Source organism: Hypanus sabinus, chromosome 13 (genome assembly GCF_030144855.1).
Source record: "Hypanus sabinus isolate sHypSab1 chromosome 13, sHypSab1.hap1, whole genome shotgun sequence".
Classification (NCBI taxonomy): domain Eukaryota; kingdom Metazoa; phylum Chordata; class Chondrichthyes; order Myliobatiformes; family Dasyatidae; genus Hypanus; species Hypanus sabinus.
In genome coordinates, this window is record NC_082718.1 from 52011074 (window position 1) to 52031421 (window position 20348).

The 20348-nt window shown below is 39.4% G+C and overlaps 1 protein-coding gene across 1 annotated transcript; it reads left to right on the forward strand.

The window, feature by feature from the left end:
- Positions 1-8712: 8712 nt before the first annotated feature.
- On the forward strand, positions 8713-19763 carry rergla (RERG/RAS-like a). The gene is made up of 5 exons (XM_059986896.1): positions 8713-8886; positions 9009-9065; positions 10684-10757; positions 11568-11716; positions 18782-19763. Exons 1-5 carry the CDS (start codon positions 8835-8837, stop codon positions 19050-19052), a joined length of 603 nt encoding a protein of 200 aa, XP_059842879.1. The 5' UTR covers positions 8713-8834; the 3' UTR covers positions 19053-19763.
- Positions 19764-20348: the final 585 nt, after the last annotated feature.

Below are 20348 nucleotides of genomic sequence, written 5' to 3' on the forward strand. Positions count from 1 at the left end.
TCTTGTACAGACACTGCCCAGAAGAAGGCAATGGCAAACTACTTCTGCTGAACCCTTCATCAGGACTGGACAGGAAGGGGGAAGAAGCCAGAATGAGAAAAAGATGTGGGGAATGGAAGGAGTACAAGCTGGCAGATGATAGTTGAAACCAAATGAGAGGGAAGGTAGCTGGGTAGGGGAAGGATCAGGACAAAACATTGACTATCCCCTGCATAGATGCTGCCTGACCAGGATGGTGGCCAGCTGGTGGCTCAATGGCATCAGCGCCAGACTCCGGATCGAAGGCTCCCCAGTTCGAATCCAAGTCAGGCCACTCCCAAGCATGCTGAGTTCTGGGTTGAGTGTCGAGCTAGCCACGTGGCCTTGTAAAAATACAAGGGTTGAGTCAGGAACGTTCATATCGTGACCCGGTTAATCTGAAAGGAGACCAATCCTGACACCATGCGCCAGACAAGAATGGCTGACTGACTGGTGCAACATGCTAAAAAAAACAACAAACCAGGATGGCATCCAACTTGGAGGAGAACCCATGGGTGGTCGTGTTTTTATGCACAGTGCTATCCTTGTTCTTCTTGATAGCAGATGTGATTTTGCAGGGTGGAAGGGGTGCTGGATGCAGTAAGAGAAGCTAAGGTGATTAATTGCTCTGTATGCTGTTCATGGTACACGATACATTGGTGATAGAGATAAATATTACAGATTAGCTTTATTTGTCACATACAGAAAACATACAGTGAAATGCACCATTTGAATTGAAAAAACAACACAACCTGGGAATGTGCTGGGGAAAGCTCAGGTGTGTCACCATGCTTCCAGCAGGAACACAGCTGGATCATGTTACTAACCCTAATTCATATGTCTTTGCAATCTGAGGTGAAAATGGAGGTCCCAGAAGAAGCACACATGGTCATGGGGAGAACATATAAACTCCTTACAGACAGCAGCCAGAACGAACCCTGATCTTCCGATCTCTAGAATTGCTCCATCGTGAGCATTAGCCTCCATAGTATCCAGGATATCAACTCCAAGATGGTGGCGTGACGCAGCGCACAGCAGCCACTCCAGGAATGAATATCTGTTATCTGTAAGTAGGGGCCGTGTACAATCCTGATTTGATGGAGACAGACGTGTGAAGCACGGAGGAACATCTGGTGAAATTTCTGACATGCCTATTTCGCTGCCGCTGCTACTGTGCGATCGGAGAGATCTCCGGGAGGAAGGCCCCGAATCCTCAGCTTTGCCTGTTGCTTGGCAGCCGGTGCCGGGGTGGAAGCGCTCAGCAGAGATGGTGCTCAATGCTCGGTGTTGGAGGGCTGGTCGGAGGCTCGAAGTTTTCAGACGGACTCGGAGTTGGCTGTGGTCAGAGCTCCCAGAGTGCTGTATCGGCACGCTGCAGCGCTGGAGGTTCACGGCAGGAAGAGTTTTTCTTCCTTCTACCGTCTGTGTGAGATGGTGGGCTGTCGGGACTTTGAGACTTTCTTTTAAACTGTGCCATGGACTGCTCTCTATCAGATTACGGTATTGCTTTGCACTGTTGAAACTATGTGTTATAATTATGTGGTCTTTGTCAGTTAGTCTTTTATCAATTATGGTATTGTCTGCACTGTTGAAACTATATGTTAAGTATAACTATATGTAACTATATGTGTAGGTCTTGTAGCTTTAGGTTTGTCTGATGGGTTTGTAGTTCCTTTCCGGGGAACATGCTAAGACGGTAGCGCGATATCGATACGCAGCAGCCTCTCCGGACTCTGGATTGGGGATTACCAAATGTTATGTATTTTTTTCTTGTGTGGTCTGTTTTGCGCTTTTTCGTGATATCATTCCGGAGAACGTTGTCTCATTTTTTAACTGCATTATATTTGTGGTTTATAAATGACAATAAACTGAATCTGAATCTGAATCTGATCCTGATATCTTCAAGGAGCAGTGCCTCAGAAAGCTGGCATCCATCAATAAGGTTGTCCATTACCCAGGTCGTGCCTTGTTATCATTGCTACCATCAGGAATGAGGCACAGAAACATGAAGTCACACACTCAGTGATTCAGGAACAGCTTCTTCCCCTCTATCATCCAATTTCTGACTGGACATTGAACATATGAACACTACCTTGCTACTTTTTTATTTCTATTTTTGCACTTCTTATGTAATTTAACTATTTAAAAATTTAACTTTTTTTCTCTATTATCAATTATTGTATTGTATTGCTGCTGCAAAGTCAACAAATTTCACAGCATATGCCGGTGTTACTAAACCTGATTCTGTAAAGTGAGTTGCTAACCGTTATGCTACCATGCCACCCAGGAGGAAGTGAAAATTGAGTGTGCTCAAGCCAAGTGGTAAAGCTCAGACTGGTTAATAAGGAGTACATGGAGCGCTGTCGTGGAAACGCAGCCTCTATTATCAAGACCCCCACCATGTAAGCCATGCTCACTTCTCGCTGCTGCTATCAGGAAAGAGGTAAAGGAGCTTCAAGTCTCACACCACCAGGTTGAGGAACAGTTATTACTTCTCAACCAACAGGCTCTTGAACCTGAGATGAAAACTTCACTCACCCCAACACTGAACTGATACCACAACTTATGGACTCATTTTTAAGAACTCTACAACTCGTGTTCTCAATATTCATTGCTTATTTATTTATTATTATTTTAAATTTATTTTTGTATTTGCATTTAGTTTTGATTGTCTGTCTCTGTTGTGTGCATTTTAATTGATTCTTGTATTTTCTCTGAATGCCTACAAGAAAATTAATCTCAGGGCTGTATATGGTGATGCGTATGTACTTTGATAATAAATTTACTTTGAACTTTTAATTACATTTAGAAAACAGATAACAGAAGAGTTTCACATTAAATATTGTGGAACAAAGCCAGAAGCGTGTCTTATTGGATGGAGGTGGGTTGAAGATGTTGTTTCCATCAGGAAACGATCTGTGAACCTTTCCCAAGATTGTTGTGTGAAAGGGCTCAATGACTCCTTCACCTGAAAGTGAAACACATTGGATCCTGTACTACACAGAATATATTGTTGAAGAATTGAAATTCATTTTCTCATGCTTTGTTATACCAAGGTAGCTCAATAATTGTTCTTAAACACGAGAGATTGTACAGATGCTGGAAATCCAGAGTAACACATACAAAATGTTGGAGGAATTCAAACAGGTTAGGCAACATCTATGGAAAGGCATAAAGAGTCAACATTTCAGATTGAGACCTTTCATCAGGACTCATTACACTTTATTCTGCATTGTTATTCACCTTGTTTTAGTTCAACACACTGTGTATTGATTCGATCTGTATAAACAGTATGCAAAACCACCTTTTCTCAGTATCTTGTTACATGTGACAATAATAAAACAGTTTTAATGCCTTCTGTAGAAAATTTGCCTTCCAAATCTTGGCCCAAAACGCTGACTCTTTCTTGCTTTCCATTGATGCTGCCTGACCTCCTGAGTTCCTCCAGCTTTTTGCGTGAGTTACTCAGTACTTGTTCCAGTTGTACTCACTTCTATTTGGGCAATTGTTACAAAATGGAATGAAGCCAAAGCTTACTTTACCTTGTTACTTCAGTGTAAAATAGTGCTGTACAAAGAACAGCGAATAAAGACACAGTTCTGTGATAGAAGCACTGAAAGATTCAAAAGTGGTAAACTTTAACAATCAGGCATTGATCAGCATATTTTTTGCTGAATTGCAGAACAATGCAATATTCCACAAAGATTTGCATACATCTGAGTCATTAAAGTGAAGAAGACTCTGAGCATGATTAAGGTTAATCTTAAAGGGAGTGCAAAAGAAAGGCAGCTGAGGCTAAACACAACTATGACTCAAGCCATGGACAGGGACGCCACTACACCAATCTAACAATCAGAAATGAATATTCGTTAATAGTTGAAGTATCTGGCAAAAAGGGATATCTAGTAAAAATAGGAGACAAAACTTGAAATGATGACTAGAGTAGCTTGATTCCTGCAAGAAATGTCAAAAGGCAATCCCAAACAGTTATATGATGGGGGGGGGGGGGCTGTATATCACAGAAACAGGTGCAATGGAGAGTGTGGAAGGAACAACATTTGATTTAACTGAATTTAACTGAATTGGGTCAAGAAGTCCTAGTTTCTTTAAGTCAGGAAGTGGATTTGCCAATAATAAGAGCACTCAGGCACTCTGCAGAGAGGCAGAATAACTTTTTTAGTTGGGAGGAATCAGGGCAGTGTATATAAATAAGTGATATACTATATGTCTGTGGTCGAGCAAATGCATATTGTGGTTGGAGAGGGTGAAATAAACAAGCAACAATGTATTGTAGTAGTATCTGTCTCTTGGTATTGTCAGGAAAATAATGCATCACATGCATTTAGAATAGGAACCCACCTACATATTACAGCTTTATTTTTTGAAAAAGAATGAGCCTTTCTGGAGAGATGATTTAACATAGTAGACTTACTTGGCACAGTTATTTATGATGGTGTGAAGCAAAACACTTCGAAGTTCAAAGTAAATGTATTAGCAAAGAACATATTTGTTACCATAGACAGCTCTGAAATTTGATCTCTTGTGGGCATACACAATAAATCCAAGAAACACATTAGAATCATTGGAAGACCACACCCAAAAGGACAAATAGCCCATGTACAAAAGACAAACTGTAAATACAAAAGAGAAAAAAAGTATAAGCAGTATGTATTGAGAACATGGATGAAGAGTCCTTGAAAATGAGCCAATAGGTTAGGGAACAATTCAGTGATGGAGTGAGTGAAATTGAGTGATGTTATCACATGTGGTTCAAGATCCTTTTGGTTGAGGGGTAATAACTGTTCCTGAACCTGATGGCATGGGTCCTGAGGCTCTTGAATCTTCTTCTTGATGAAGTAGCAAGAAGACAGCATGGCCTGGGTGGTCGGTGGGGGTCCTTGATGATAGATTATGCTTTCTGCAACAGTGCCCCTAATAAATGTGCTCAATAGTGTGGAGAGCTTTACCTGTGATGGACTTGGCCAAATCCACCAATTTTTGTAGGATCTCCCATTCAATGGGATTGATGTTTTCATACTAGATCATGTTGCAACCAGTCAATATACTCTCCACCAAACAGAAGTTTGCTGAAGCTTTAGATGTCATGCTGAATCTTCACAAACTTCTAAGGAAGTAGCGGCGTTGCTGTAATTTTTTTGTAATTGCACTTACATGCTGGTCTGCCGAAATAATAACACTGAGGAATTTAAAGTTTCTGACACCCTCCACCTGTGATCTCTCAATGAGGACTGGCTCTTGGACCTCCAGTTTCCTTCTCCTGAAATCAGTAATCAACTCCTTAGCCTTGCTGACATTGTTGTGGCACCACTCAGCCAGATTTTTAATTTCAATCCTGTATGATGATTTGTCACCACCTTTGATTCGGCCACCGACAGTGGGGTTGCCAGCAAACTTAAGTATGGCATTGGAAGTGCACTTTGCCTCACAGGATAAAGCTAGTAGATCAGGGGGCTCAAAACACAGTCTTGTGGTGCACCTCTGCTAATACAGATTATGGAGGAGACTTGATGCCAATCCAAACTGATTGGAGTCTGCAAGTGAGAAAATCGAAGAGCCAATTGCATAAGAAGTTATTGAAGATAAGGTCTTGAAGCTTATTGGTTAGTTTGGAGGGGATAATGGTATTGCATGCTGAACTGGAGTTAATAAAGAGATTCCTGATGTATGCATCTTTACTGTCCAGATGTTCTGAGGTTGTGTGAAGAGCCAATGAAATTACATCTCTTGTGGACTTGTTGTGCTGGCAAGAAAATTGGAGTGGATCACTTGTATCATTTTTTAGTGAATAGCTTTGTGATAAGGTCATTAAAGTCCTTGTTGTAGACAAGATTGAAGACATTGGAAAACAATAAGAACAGGCTCATGACAAGCATTGACAGAGCCAGAGAGGCTTTTGAAAAGTGGTAAATTGTAATTGGATAACTTTTCTTCCTTCAATTTTAGACTTAAAGATCATTCATGGGATTACACTGAATCTAAAGATTTTAAATCCAATGCTATCCTACATAATGGCCTACTTGGCCAGAAGATGAATATGACATCTTCTACAGGTTTTGCTTTAAAGCGAGAGCATTTGCCATGACAATTACCTGTTGCATTCATGCCATGACTCATTAATTTTATATCATAAATAATAATGCTTGAGTGGTAAAATCATACTTTATAAATGTATTTTATCTGTGTGAAAGAGGTGGAGGAAAATGTAATTTTATTACTCAATTAAAGTGTAAGATGGTTTTAATAAAATTCTATCTGACAGAGAATGCAATTTATTTTTTGACACCTAAAACTATGTCTGTAAAATTGCAGCATTCTAAGACAAATTGGTATAACCCTGTATAATAAATTGCGATCTTTAAGTTGCTGCCAACATTGTATGACAAAGTACCTGCAATTTACATGTTACATCAACACTGAAAGGCAACTTACCAGGATATTGGACTTACTTAGGATTCAGTTGAAGTCTGTAATGAAAAAAAGAGACTGTTGGCATTTTCAAAGAAACACATAACAATGAATTTCTTTATTCAAAGTCAACTGCGATATTAGGCTTCAGAAGGGGAGGATACCCTTGGTGATATGAATGACAGTTTGTTTGCTGATATGCCCTGATTCTTTCCCTCAACAGGTCACCAAATGACATCTCTCCTGTCCTCAAATTTAATTGACCCTTGACCCAACTTTCATATGTGACCTCAGCTGCGTAGCGGTTCATTGTAACCAAATTTCCTCTTCTTCATCAGAGTTTATACAAGCGGTATTAGCAAAATGGGGCAGGGTGAAGGGATTGGGAACAAACTCTTACTGGGAACACTGCATATAATATTGTTCACCACCCCTTGTAAATGAGGAGCTGAGAGATCTGTAGGGTCGGGCAGGATGCTACCTTTCTCATCTCTGTGGGAAAATGCCATTGCAGGGATTAGAGAGGCCATTTTATTTCAAAACTGACTGATATTAAAATATTGAAACTCTGAGCACAGTTTAATATATCTGTGTCAAAAAGAGACGTAATCTGCACAGAGAAACATTTGCAAAAAGAGCATTTTGTAGATCTAAACTGCTTTCTTTCAAGCTAGTTTGACCAAGAGAAAATCTTCAGTTAAAAATGGCGGAGGTGGCGAGAGGGGGGGGGAATCTTACAGTTTCTCATTTCCTCATCATTTTCTCAAAATACTTTGCAATTAATTTCTCACCTCGAAAATCCAAAGTTAACTTTATTGTCAAATGCACCAGTATATGTGCACACTGGTGCAATAAAAGACTTACTTGCATCAGAATCACAGGCACGTAGCATCAGATAAGCAGCATTCACAATGAACACATAAGCATATACACTGAATTTTATATGAAAGAACACAATTAAAACAAAAATAAATTAATGTCTATGTCAGTGCAAAGTGGTCAAAGTGGCCATAGTGTTGGTCAAAGTGGTAATAGTGTTGCTAATCTGCAGTGATTAGGATTTTACCAGTTGGTTCTAGAATGAAATAGTTGAAGGGAAGTAGTTGCTCTTGAACCTGGTGATGTGGTATCTCTATCTGTACCTCCTGCCGGATGGAAGCAGCAAGATGGTGGCTTGGCCCATATGGTGGGGTTCTTTGATGATGTGTGTTGCCTTCCTGAGGCCAGGAAACTCTGATAACAGTTTAATAGATCTATAGATACTGGGGAAGGATTTGCCTCTGATATGTTGGGAGAGTCTCTTCAACTTCTCACATTTCTGTGCATTTGAAATGCCTTACAGACAGGATACTTTCAACCATACATCTGTAGAGGTCTGTTAAGAGTACTCAGACAAGCCTGATCTCCTAAGAAAGATACCAGCATGCTTTCCTTATGATTGCATCTCTGTGGTGGGCCCAGGACTAATTATCCAATATTTCAATCACTTTGTATACATTGGCAAACGCAGCAGCTGGTTTGCGCACAGAACTTGGATGGGCTGAAACAAAGCTTCTCTGAGAGATGGATTGCATAATAATTCGTGTTAGACTACCATTGTTGGTTGGTGCTGAATTCTGCAGACGATGCCTCCTAATTTATGTGGGTGAATCTTACGTTTAATTTTTCAGTGTTCAAAATCATACAACACCTCAACAATGGCAACTTGGAAAGTGGCCTCCCCTCTCACAAAAGTATCTGCCCCGTTGCCTAGTTCACGTTATTAAATATATTTCTTGCATTATATATTTCCAGTTGATACTTCAAAATAAACATCCCACCATTGCCCCGCACCTTTACTTTCCGTCGCATCCTGTATTTCTTCCACCTTTTCACCTTGCTGGTTTTCCAGCACACAGGCTACAGCATTCTGAGGTAGATTTATCTTCCCGCAGTGTCGCTTGTTTATGTTTCTCCACGCGCTATTTTAATCGTTTTATTCATTTTACTCAGCCCGGGGTTTATTCACCATACCGCCGTGACAGTTTTGAAATGCCCTGTCATCTTCTTTATTTATCACTTAAAGGAGTGTCTTAGCTTTGATCTCTTCCCTATCCCCCCGCCCCCCAATTGCTGGCGCAGAGGTCCGAACAGGGATCAGTGCACCTCCCACCCTCGCAAGCTTTCCAAGTAGAGAACCTCTGCCTCCTTAGGATGATCGACAGCCGTAGCGTCCAATTGAGGCGAGACGCGCTCCTCCTTCATAAGGACATCGCGGTCGCGGTGCAGGCGAACGGGCGAAGGCTCTGTTGATGCATTTGTGTCTCGGTCGGGCGAGCGCTATGTGAGAACTCCCATAGCTGACTGTCAAAGGGAAGGTTTCAGCTGAACTCGGTAATCTCGCTGACAGCATGAATGAAATCAAAATTGCTGTGCTGGGAACCGAAGGAGTTGGGAAATCCGGTAAGAGAATATCACCACTGAGGTCATTTCTCAATGAGCTTTTTCACATTTGGTGCCTGGAAGATATTTCAGGACCCTCCGCTGAAGTCCCGCGTGTAACAAGACTTTTTTTGTATTTACAGCTCTGATTGTGCGCTTTCTGACCAGGCGCTTTATTGGCGAGTACGCGTCCAGTTCGGGTAAGCGCTGACACGCCGGTGCTGCTTTTGAAACTCGGAAATAGCAGCTCGCTGCACGCAGATAAATGCGTGGATTTTAAAATGTTAAAGCGTTTATTTTTAAATCTAATCGTTTCCGAAAGCGTAGAATAAGTAGTATCATATGAACGTGATAACTTGGCACTTAAATCCATTTATGCTTTTGGAAACTTGCAAAACCAAATGCCATCGCCGGCGGAGACCATCAAGAGGAGTAAATGACATCGGAAATGCAGAAGCAGGATATCAGACTTAAAAACAAGAAATGCTGGAAGAATCAACAGATCAGGCAGCATCTGTGGGAAGAGAAACAGAGTTAATGCTTTAGGTTAATGACATTCCAACCGGATAAGGTTGACTTTCTTTTACTACAGATGCTGTCTGACATGTTGAGTGATTCCAGAATGTTCTGTTTTTATTTTAAAGGGATAGTGGTGTCTTAAAAATCTGTCCAGTGAGGAGGACAATTTAAAATGTTTTGCTTATTTATCTTTAAATCTTAGTTAAACATTATGCAATAACAACATTGGTATTGTTCAGCCATGGAACCTTCAGATTTACCAGATACAACAATCTAATATTCTGCAGATGCTGGAAAGCTGAAAGGAAAACATTGACTGCTTCGCTTTGTCTGGATGCTGCCTGACTTGTTGGACATCCAGCATTTTCTGTCTTCTTTCAGAATTCATAAAATTGTCAAATTACCTAAACTACAACATTGTGTAAAAGTCTGAGGCACATGTATGTAGCTAGGATGCCTCAGACGTTTGCACAGCACTGTATTTGTGGAGTGGAGAGTGAGTTTGAAGAGCTGGTTGGGAATGGTGAGGGTGGAGTGTCGCAGGAGGGGTGTGGGAAAGTTGTCAGAGAAGTAATGACAAAGTGGGGGCAGGTACAGATGCATCCAGCCCTGAGACACCAAATAAGGTAATCTGAATGCAAACAATTGGATTATTCATCAGTAGAAAATTGCTCTCTGGTGATTCCTTCTCCCTGTCCATTTTACCAACCATGATTCCCCTCTCCTTTTCCCCTTCCCACACTCAGTCCACCATAGAGACCCACATCATAATCAGCTTTATCATTTTTCCCATTTGTCATGAAACTTGTTTTTCTTGTGGCAGCAGTACAGTGCAATACATAAAATTACTCCAGTACTGTGCAAACGTCTTGGGCACTCTATATGTGCCTAAGACTTTTGCACAGTGCTATATATGTGTGACTCAAAAATGTTTAGTGTAGAATCTTACTGTGCATATTTTTGTACAGGACAGCAGAAACTGCACACCACAGTCAATAAAGATTCTTGAAATGCTGGAAAAGAAAGTCCTCAAACAGATCAATGTGCTCAAGTGTTCATAAGACCACGACTTGTTCATAATTATTCAAATGCAAGCTTTAAGTTGCAATTAATAAATTTAGGTACAATATTTATGTGATGTACATGTTTAAGTTCAGAATAGAATGTATAAGAGCTTTTAATGTTTTAGCATTTTAAACTGTGTTTAATTACTCAGAAAATTGTTTTGAAACAGATGTGGGGACTGGGCTTTAATATTGTTGTGTAATAATCTAATTAAACCTCTGATTATTCTTGCAGAGTGCATTTACAAAAAACGCTTATCTATAGACGGCCGACAAATTAACTTAGAAATATTTGATCCATGTTCTCAAGTAAGTCTTTCCTTAGAATGGGTTTCTCAATTCATGTGAAACAGAAGACATGACTCATTGCTGGGGGCAGGAAAAAATGCTTATTTTGTGTCATTTTGTAATGACAATTTGACCTCTGGCTGTATTAGACATACAGTACTCCACAAATACCATTCCACATACTAGTTCATATAAGGGGATAATTCTTACTGTAACAACGTAAAATCTGCAGAAAGGCACCATTGACTCCACTTGCATTGATTCTTTTTCTGATGTCCTTGGGCATGTTATATGTTCTGTAACTATCTGAAAGATAAAAATGAATTTATGAAAGTTCATGATGGATTTGCAGTAGTGAACTGTGACGGACAGATCATCGACAAGGGACATAACTTGTTTAAGTATCAGAAAGCAAACGTGGACAAAATATTGTAACAGACTGCCATTGTGTTATGACTGACATGCCAAAAAATATAATTGAAATGTTTAAGGTATTTGAAAAAGAACTGTATCAAAAGTCTTGAAGAAGAGAACTTTGGTGAGGTTGCTTCCACTGGAAAATATCAGTAGATCAGAATTATGAATAAAACAAGTTCCTCATATCTTGTTAATGATGAATTAATTCATCTTTTAATCAATGTATTCTACAACCCCTGATCTCACTTTTTAATCACGAAAGGTTATGCCTCTTCATTTCGACTGGGCCTTAAGAACTAATTCAGTCAAAAATTATAATTGTAACAACTAAATTGGCATTAACAGTTAATAAGTTGAATACAGTTTATGAAAGCACAGATAAAAATACTGTATTTTGAAATTACTGATTTCTAGAATTTGGAGAATAAGTCATCACTGATTGATCAAGTGAACTGGGCTGATGGGTTTATTGTGGTGTATGATATCGGTGACCGATCTTCCTTTGTCTCAGCGAAGACTCTCATTCAGCAACTACGTGAAGTGAATAATGAGATCTGCAAAAGGTAAGTGCATACTGCTTTGTTGCTTTCCTCAGCTCTGGCTATCCCTCTAGCTAGACAGTTCGGATCTTCCTGGTTGTTTGTCTGCTGTCTCATTTACAATGATCTTTTTAAATTCTTGTATTTTCTCTCATTTAAACCAATATCAGACTGTCACTGAAAATCAGAAATAAACCACAGATGCTGGAAATCTGAAAGAAAAACAGAAAGCATCAGGCAGCTTCTCTGAAGGGAAAAGAGTCCCACTTCAGGTCCAGGACCCATCTCTTTTCACAGATACTGCCTGACCTGCACAGTGTTGTCTGCATTTACTGCTTTGTACCAGACTGTCACAGTTATTGGTTCTTCACAGACTTGCATACCTAGCCCTGAGACACCTAAGCAAGGTCATTTGATTCCAAACAATTGGTTTACTGATCACTACAGAACATTTCTCTGCTTCCTGTTCTCTCCCCCTCCCAATCATGATTCCCCTCTCCCTGACCCCTTCCCACTCTCAGTCCACAATGGAGGCCCATATCAGAATCAGGTCATAAAATCTGTTTTTTTTTTTGCAGCAGCTGCAGTACAGTGAAATACATAAAATTACTACAGTACTGTGTAAATGTCTTAGGCACACTAGCTACTGTATACAGTGGCATGCAAAAGTTTAGGCACCCCTTGTGAATAGTTCAGTGAGTCGAAGATGAAGTGATCTCCAAAAGTCATAAAGTTAAAGATGAAACATTGTTTTCAACATTTTAAGCAAGATTAGTGTATTATTTTTGTTTTGTACAATTTTAGAGTGAAAAAAATGAAAGGAGTGCCATGCAAAAGTTTGGGCACCACAAGAGATTTGAGCTTTCAGGTAACTTTTACCAAGGTCTTAGACCTTAATTAACTTGTTAGGGCAATGGCTTGTTCACAGTCATCATTAGGAAAGGCCAGGTGATGCAAATTTCAAAGCTTTATGAATACCCTGATGTCTCAAACCTTGTCCCAATAATCAGCAGCCATGGGCTCCTCTAAACAGCTGCTTAGCACTCTGAAAATTAAAATAAATGATGCCCACAAAGCAGTAGAAGGATAGAAGAAAATAGCAAAGCATTTTCAGGTAGCTGTTTCCTCAGTTTGTGATGTAATTAAGAAATGGCAGTTAACAGGAACAGTGGAGGTCAAGTTGAGGTCTAGACGACCAAGAAAACTTTCCACGAGAACTGCTCGTAGATTGCTAGAAAGGCAAATCAAAACCCCCGTTTGACTGCAGACGACCTTCGGGAAGATTTAGCAGACTCTGGAGTGGTGGTGCACTGTTCTATTGTGCAGCGACACCTGCACAAATATGACCGTCATGGAAGAGTCATCAGAAGAAAACCTTTCCTGTGTCCTCACCACAAAATTCAGTGTCGGAAGTTTGCAAAGGAACATGTAAGTAAGCCTGATGCATTTTAGAAACAAGTCCTGTGGACTGATGAAGTGAAATGGAACTTTTTGGCTGCAATAAGCAATGGTATGTTTGGAAAAAAAAAGGGTGCAGAATTTCATGAAAAGAACACCACTCCCAACTGTTAAGCATGGGGGTGGATCGATCATGCTTTGGGCTTGTGTTGCAACCAGTGGCATGGGGAACATTTCACTGGTAGAGGGAAGAATGAATTCAATTAAATACCAGCAAATTGTGGAAGCAAACATAACATTGTGTGGGGGGAAGAAAAAAAAAGCAAGCTGAAGATGAAAAGAGGATGGGTTCTACAACAGGATAATAGTCATAAGCACACCTCAAAATCCACAATGGACTATATCAAGAGGCACAAGCAGAAGGTTTTGCCATGGCCCTCACAGATCCCTGACCTAAACATAATCGAAAATCTGTGGATAGACCTCAAAAGAGCAGTGCATGCAAGACGGCCCAAGAATCTCACATAACTAGAAGCCTTTTGCAAGGAAGAATGGGCAAAAATCCCTTAAACAAGAATTGTAAGACTCTTGGCTGGCTACAGAAAGCGTTTACAAGCTGTGATACTTGCCAAAGGGGTGTTACTAAGTACTGACCATGCAGGGTGCCCAAACTTTTGCTTTGGGCTCTTTTAATTTTTTTGTTATTTTGAAACTGTAAAAGATGGAAATAAAAAAAGTAATCTTGCTTAAAATATTAAAGAAATGTGTCATCTTTAACTTTATGCCTTTTGGAGATCAGGTCATCTTTTACTCGCTGAGCTATTCACAGTAACAGAAATTTTGACCCAGACATTCGCATGCCAATGTAAATGTGTGCACAGTACTGCAGATGTGCTTGTGTTTTGTCCATTTAGGATATAGATCCAAAATTCTACTCTCCACAGTCCTGCAATTAGCTTGTGTGGCCTTCTTCAGCCAATCTTGTGTGAAGCCCAGTGGGCACTCTGTTGAAGGTTTTTTCTCATTGTTGGTTATGGTGAAGTGTTACACACTGACCAAGTGTTTATAGCTGATGTGGAAGTACAGGAAGCTTCATTCCCTCCTCAATATGTGAGACTGGTGCCAAAAATAGTGTTGCCATCCTTGAAATAACTGCCCCACATGAGATGCAGGAGTAAAGGGGAGAATATTGCAGGATAGGGGAATAAAATATGCACCAGCAAAGAATAATAATATTATTATCAATCCTAATGAAAGCTCCCAGCCCAAAAAACACTGTTTACTCTTCTATAGATGTTGCCTGACCTGCTGAGTTCCTCCAGCATTTTGTGTGCGTTGCTTTGGATTTCCAGCATCTACAGATTTGCTTGTGTTTATAATAATTACATTAGCCTTGGGCCATTGTATCTGCTGTGTGCATGTGTGTGTGAGGAGTTGCTGGAAAACCAGTACTTGTGTGTGCACATATAAAGTGATGCATGAAGGAAGTTTCAGCAGCATAGGCTGAGAGCAAATTGAAGTGTGTGTGGACTGGAGCATTAAAGGACTGATGCCTCCTACTGTCATATAACTGCATTCCTTTAATTTTACTTGCTGAATACTGAAGAATAATAAATTATACTGATACTAAAAAATGAACACACAGGCTGAATTTTCAAAGCTCTTTATTTATTATACTATAGATTTTACCTCACACTTACCCTACAAATATATCCAATTTTATAAAGCAGTTGAAAAATGATCCTCCTCTATTTAAGAATCAAAATTGGCTTTCTTATTACTGAACCTCATGATGTGAAATTTGATGTTTTGTCGCAGCAGTGCAAAGACTAAATTACAAACATAAATATTGCAAAAGTTTACTGTAAATGGGGTGGTATTTGTAAAAGGTTGGATTACTAGATTATACAATGCATTGCTCGTGCAGTTGAAATGTGCAAATGTTATTGCCTTGCCTTTTTTGATGGATGAACATTGATCAGAAGACCTAAGCTCATTTTCACATGGGCTATAAAATCCAGAATTTTATGCACTTTTAAGTGATTTTCTTTCTGTAGCAAACTGTAAATCTCACAATTCTTAAGGAAATAAAATGATCCTTCTGGGCTGTGTGCCCAATGCATAGACTGGATTTTCAGACTGTTAAAGTTAAAAGTGGTGTGCACCCAGTAAAAACAGGTGTTTTAATTCAAAACTTGCACTCTGGTGGCAGGGAGAAAAGTTGGGTCGAGGAGAAACATTTTGAGAACTTTTTGATGTGAAGAGCTGATGTGATTAAAATCATTTGTTTTCACAAGTATCATCAGCTTTAGCTGAACTCTTTGTGAAATCTGGTTGACAACAGTTTTATTTCCTTGGGCTTCTAATGCTGTAATTATTGGAATAAATATTCCTAGCTATCTGAGAGGAAGGACTAAAACAAAACTTTCCTTCAAAAAATTATATTTGAAGATGCCCCTCTTTTAAATTTAGTTGAAGGATCATACTGCACAGAAACTTGCCGTTTAATCCACTAACCCTTTGCTGACCAGATTCTACCAACCACATAAAATGGCAACTAACTTAGCAACCTGCATCTTTGAGATGCAGGAGGAAGTCACAACTCCCAGAGGAGGCCCACATATGAGAGTGGGTCAACTTCATGCACAGAACACCGAAGACAGAACTGAACACGGTCGCTGGAACTTTGAGTTTGACCAGATTTTCCATTGTGCTGCCCCTGTAGTGATGATTTAAACTGGTCTCAGCATGTTTATCCCAAAAATAAAACACTTAGTCATCTCACTTGTTTTTCAGCAGTAACTTGTACAGCACATTAGCTTTCAAGGTTAACTATAAAATTTTGTTGTTGTGATTACAAAAATCTGTAATGGTGGCTTTGTTTCATAATGGAAGGGGGGTGAGTCAGTGAAGTGATTTGAGAAGTGGTGAAAGTTCCATGCTTTGTGAATGATCACTTTAATCACCAGTCCCTGCTGACTGGTTGATTGTAGTTCCTACTAATGACATTATAATTAGAGTCTTCTGTTTAAAAACAGCATATCTGCCATTATAATTACCGATCATAAAAAAAATTGCAAAAAAACTTCACTAATATTTTTCCTGGAATTAATCCAGGCCGTCTCAGATGACACAATTGTTTAGTATTGTGGTATTCTTCATAGCTCCTTGATATAGTTTTGTTTTGTATTTCCGATCAGCCAAAGCAAATATTAGTAGCATTTCAGTATCAGTAATAGTATTACCTGGAAGAGTTAACAACATTTCTTGCCAACAAATTAGTGTTAAGTGAAATAATTTATATTACTTTCGAAAGCAGTTTAAGCATTCAATAAGGTGAAATAGAAATGTTCACTTTTTCAAGTTTATTTGTAGACTCCACATTTATTGGAATAGAACAGTTCTTTAATGGTTTATAGCACACCAGAAATGTAATATCTGGACTTAGGAGAGGATTAACCAATTTTAGATACTAATTCCAGGGTATTCAGAACTTGAACTGGAAAGGTCATGCAGAACTTACATTGGATACTTCATACATATATCTTGTGTTTCTCAGTGGTGTAGAAGAAGTCATTTAGCCCATCAAGTCTATGTAAGTACCCAGAGGGATTGGTTCCATTCCTGCACATTTTGACCCTGGAATCTGTTCCTGTTCACATACCTATCAATTTCCCCCATTCTCCTGCTACCTACCTGGAATTAACAGCAGCCAGTTAACCTCTGTGTCTTCAGGATGTGGGAAGAAATTGGACCATCCCAGGGAAAGCCAGGGAGAACATGCAAACTCCACAGAGACATGATCAAATTTTATTTATTTTTTTATCTATTGAGATACAGCACTAAGTAGGCCCTTTGTGCTGAGCCACAGCAACCCTGGATTTAACCCATTCCCAATCACGGGACAATTTACAATGACCAATTAGCCTACCAACCAGTACGTCTTTGGACTGTGGGAGGAAACTGGAGCACCCGGAGGAAACCCATGCAGATATGGGGAGAAAGTACAAGCTCTTTACGGACAGCGGCAGGAACTGAACTCCAGTCGCGAATATTGTAAAGCACTGTGCTATCACTATGCTGATGTGCTGCTCCATTTGGGTCGCAGAGGGTAGTAGAAAGAAAATAATGCAGAATATGTTGCCATAGATACAGAAAAAGTGTAGTGCAGGCAGACAAGTGATGTGTCAAGGATGATGGCAAGGTCGATTTGGAGATCAAATATTCAAGAACTCATCCTTTTGTGTGCAAGAGAGGATAATCATAGTGGGATAGAAGCTGCTCTTGAGACTGGTGGTTCCTGCTCTTAGCCTTTTGCATCTCGTGTCTGACAAATGGGGGAGAAGAGATAATGGAGAGGTTCTTGCTTTTCCATGGCAACAGGAAGTTTGGACAGTCCCATCCAACCCACTGTATACATTGTTACAACATTCCATAATATTACATACCGAGCCAATGTATTACACACAAAGCAGTCTGCTATAAACATTGGGTCCATTCTCTAAGTGACCCAGGATATCTTACCTACTTGATACAAAACTGAGGGGTGATGCTGGCCGTTTCCTCATGAGCACAAGTCCACTGTAGAAAGACTAAAAGTACTGAAACCACGTACCACCATGCTGAAGGATGACTTCTATCCCTCTGTTATGTGACTATTGAATGCTTCCCTACATAAATAAGACAGGCTATTGGCTTTGCATTCTACCTCATTATGACCTTGCAGCTTATTGTCTACCTACACTGAGCTTTCTCCGTTGCTGTTACTCTTTATTCTGTACTGAGCTCTTGTTTTACCTTCTACTAGCTCAATGCACTCTGTAATCCATGGTCAAGGATTAATTGGCCATACACATTTACATCATTTGTTTGCTGCGACTTGCAGCAAAAATCAACATTCAACAATGATAAAGAATTGTGTAAAAATAAAATTAGAGGTTTAAGTGTGGATATGGAACAGAGTGTGCACAAATACATGTATACCAGTTTGTATTTGCAGTGTAAGTAGCTTTATAGAAAGCAGTTTAGTGTGTTTACAATGCAGTGAAGTGGCTAATAGAGAGAGGGTGAGGGAATAAACTAGAATGGTTGATCAGATTAACAGCCTGGTGGAAGAAACTTTTAAGAAAGTGTGATTTTTTTTGTTGGGAAAGGCAGACTGCAGTGAATCTATGCAAGACAAGTTTTTCCACAGTACCTCAGAACATTTAACAATAATAAACTGATTACAAACAAAAAGCTTTAAGGGATCAATTTCTCCCTTGTTGTGAGCTGTAAATGCACCCACAGCTATATGCAGTCATCCTGTCGATTTTGGAGGAGTCAGAGGTTAGGAGGAGAGGAACATGGTCAACTGTTTGTGTGACCAATGACAAATTCCTCCCAGTGGTTATCCACAGCAGGCAACAGCTGATGAACATCACATATAATTAAGGTGCCCACCATGAATAGCTGTCTGACAAGGTCTGAATTTGAAATTGGAAATATTATTAGAAGAGATTTGCATGAGGCATAGGGACTGTGTCTGAACAAAACCATGTTCTGGAAACTGAGTTTCTGGGACTGTAGATGAATAATTATGAAGCTATACTTGAAAATGTATATCTTTTGGCTTTGCAGAAAATATATATCTAGTTAAAAGGTTTAAGATTTTGCTGCCTATTCTAACCACTTAAATTTATCTTCAATCAGGGATGTTACATCAGTGATATTTTTAGTTGCCAACAAGCAGGACTTGTGCCACATGAGAGAAGTGAGAGAGGAGGAGGGGCTGCTCCTAGCTGCAGAAAACAAATGCCACTTTTGTGAACTGTCAGTGGCTGAAGATCACCAGGAGGTAGGAACAATGTTTTCAAAGGCCATCAGGAATGCAAGTGGAAATCGTAGAAGGCGACCCAGCGGTTCAAAGTCAATGGCTAAATTAATTAATAACGTGTTTGGTAAAAGAAGAAAATCTGTGTAATATAATGCAAGTTCCCCTGATGCCTATGTAGGAACAAATGTAAGGCCTTCAATGTTTCCCACTTTCTTAGTGATTCCAGATCAATAGAGAAATAATGAAAGCAAATTCTTACCAGCTGTTTTTGTTTTGGATGAAAATGTAAAATGAATAAATGTTTTTATTATTGGCGTTCCTGACGTAAGTCAGTATGTAGCGAATAATGTAGTTTAAAACTATTTTAGATTTGCTGTTCAAAAATCTTGGTGCCTCTTGAAAAAATACTCTTTATTGAAAGCACTAATTTTAATGCTATTTATGATATTCTGATTTATTTTCAATGACTTCCATACATATTGGTATAAAATAATGTAAAGTCTAATTGTGCAGTCAGATCTGAACGTTATATTTTGATAAGTGTTAGGTGTAATCAAACTGTTGGTGAGATCATCCGTGAATATTAAGGTTGATCTGTACAAAATAATAGTTTGTCTACACTTAGAAAGTTTTTCCAAAATTGACCTCGATTGCTCTTTTAGACAAGGGTTGATATCTGTAATATGTGTTCAGTGCACACAAACGTACAAAAATAAACCTGGGTTTGTCATACAGTTTGTGTAAATATGTGAGAGTTTTGTAAATCATAATACCTATTGTATCAATATATGTAACTAATCATTCTATATTCCTTCTATTTTTTCTACTTCAATTGTGATCAATGTTGTGCAATTAAAATATTTTACACCACCAAGTTATTTTTAACTTTGTTTAACCCACCAATTTGGAGAAATTTAATAATTTACATTAGAGGACAACATTTTAAATGTGTTGCCGCCACAGACAGTCCCAAGCCTGGCTGTGAAAGAAGATTTGGATATGGGGCTATAAAACCTATTCTCTTAAAAACGCAGTGCCACAAAAAATGTCAACATAAGCTCTCTAAAGACCTCATCCTAGAGAGAGGAAGGATCTTCGCCTAGAAGGTACATAAAGTCGTGTGGTGAAAGCCGCAAGCCCACAGGAGACACAGGGCCAGTTGAATGTTTATCACCCAAATGAAAGACTGGCCCAGGATAGAGGACTCCGGTGAGCTACTGTCAGTGGCCTATGCCTCAGTAAAAAATGTGGTGATGGGCCTAAGGAGAAGAAATTCAAATGTGTGTTTGCCAAATGAACCATCACATATTGGAAATAAACACTGAGCTTTTTGTAATTTCCAATAAATAAAATTAATTAATGGAAACTGGAAGGCAAGTACAGTGATGCTTTGCCAAATGCTCCTGCAAGTGAGTCTCTACAAGTGTATTACAGTATAATGTA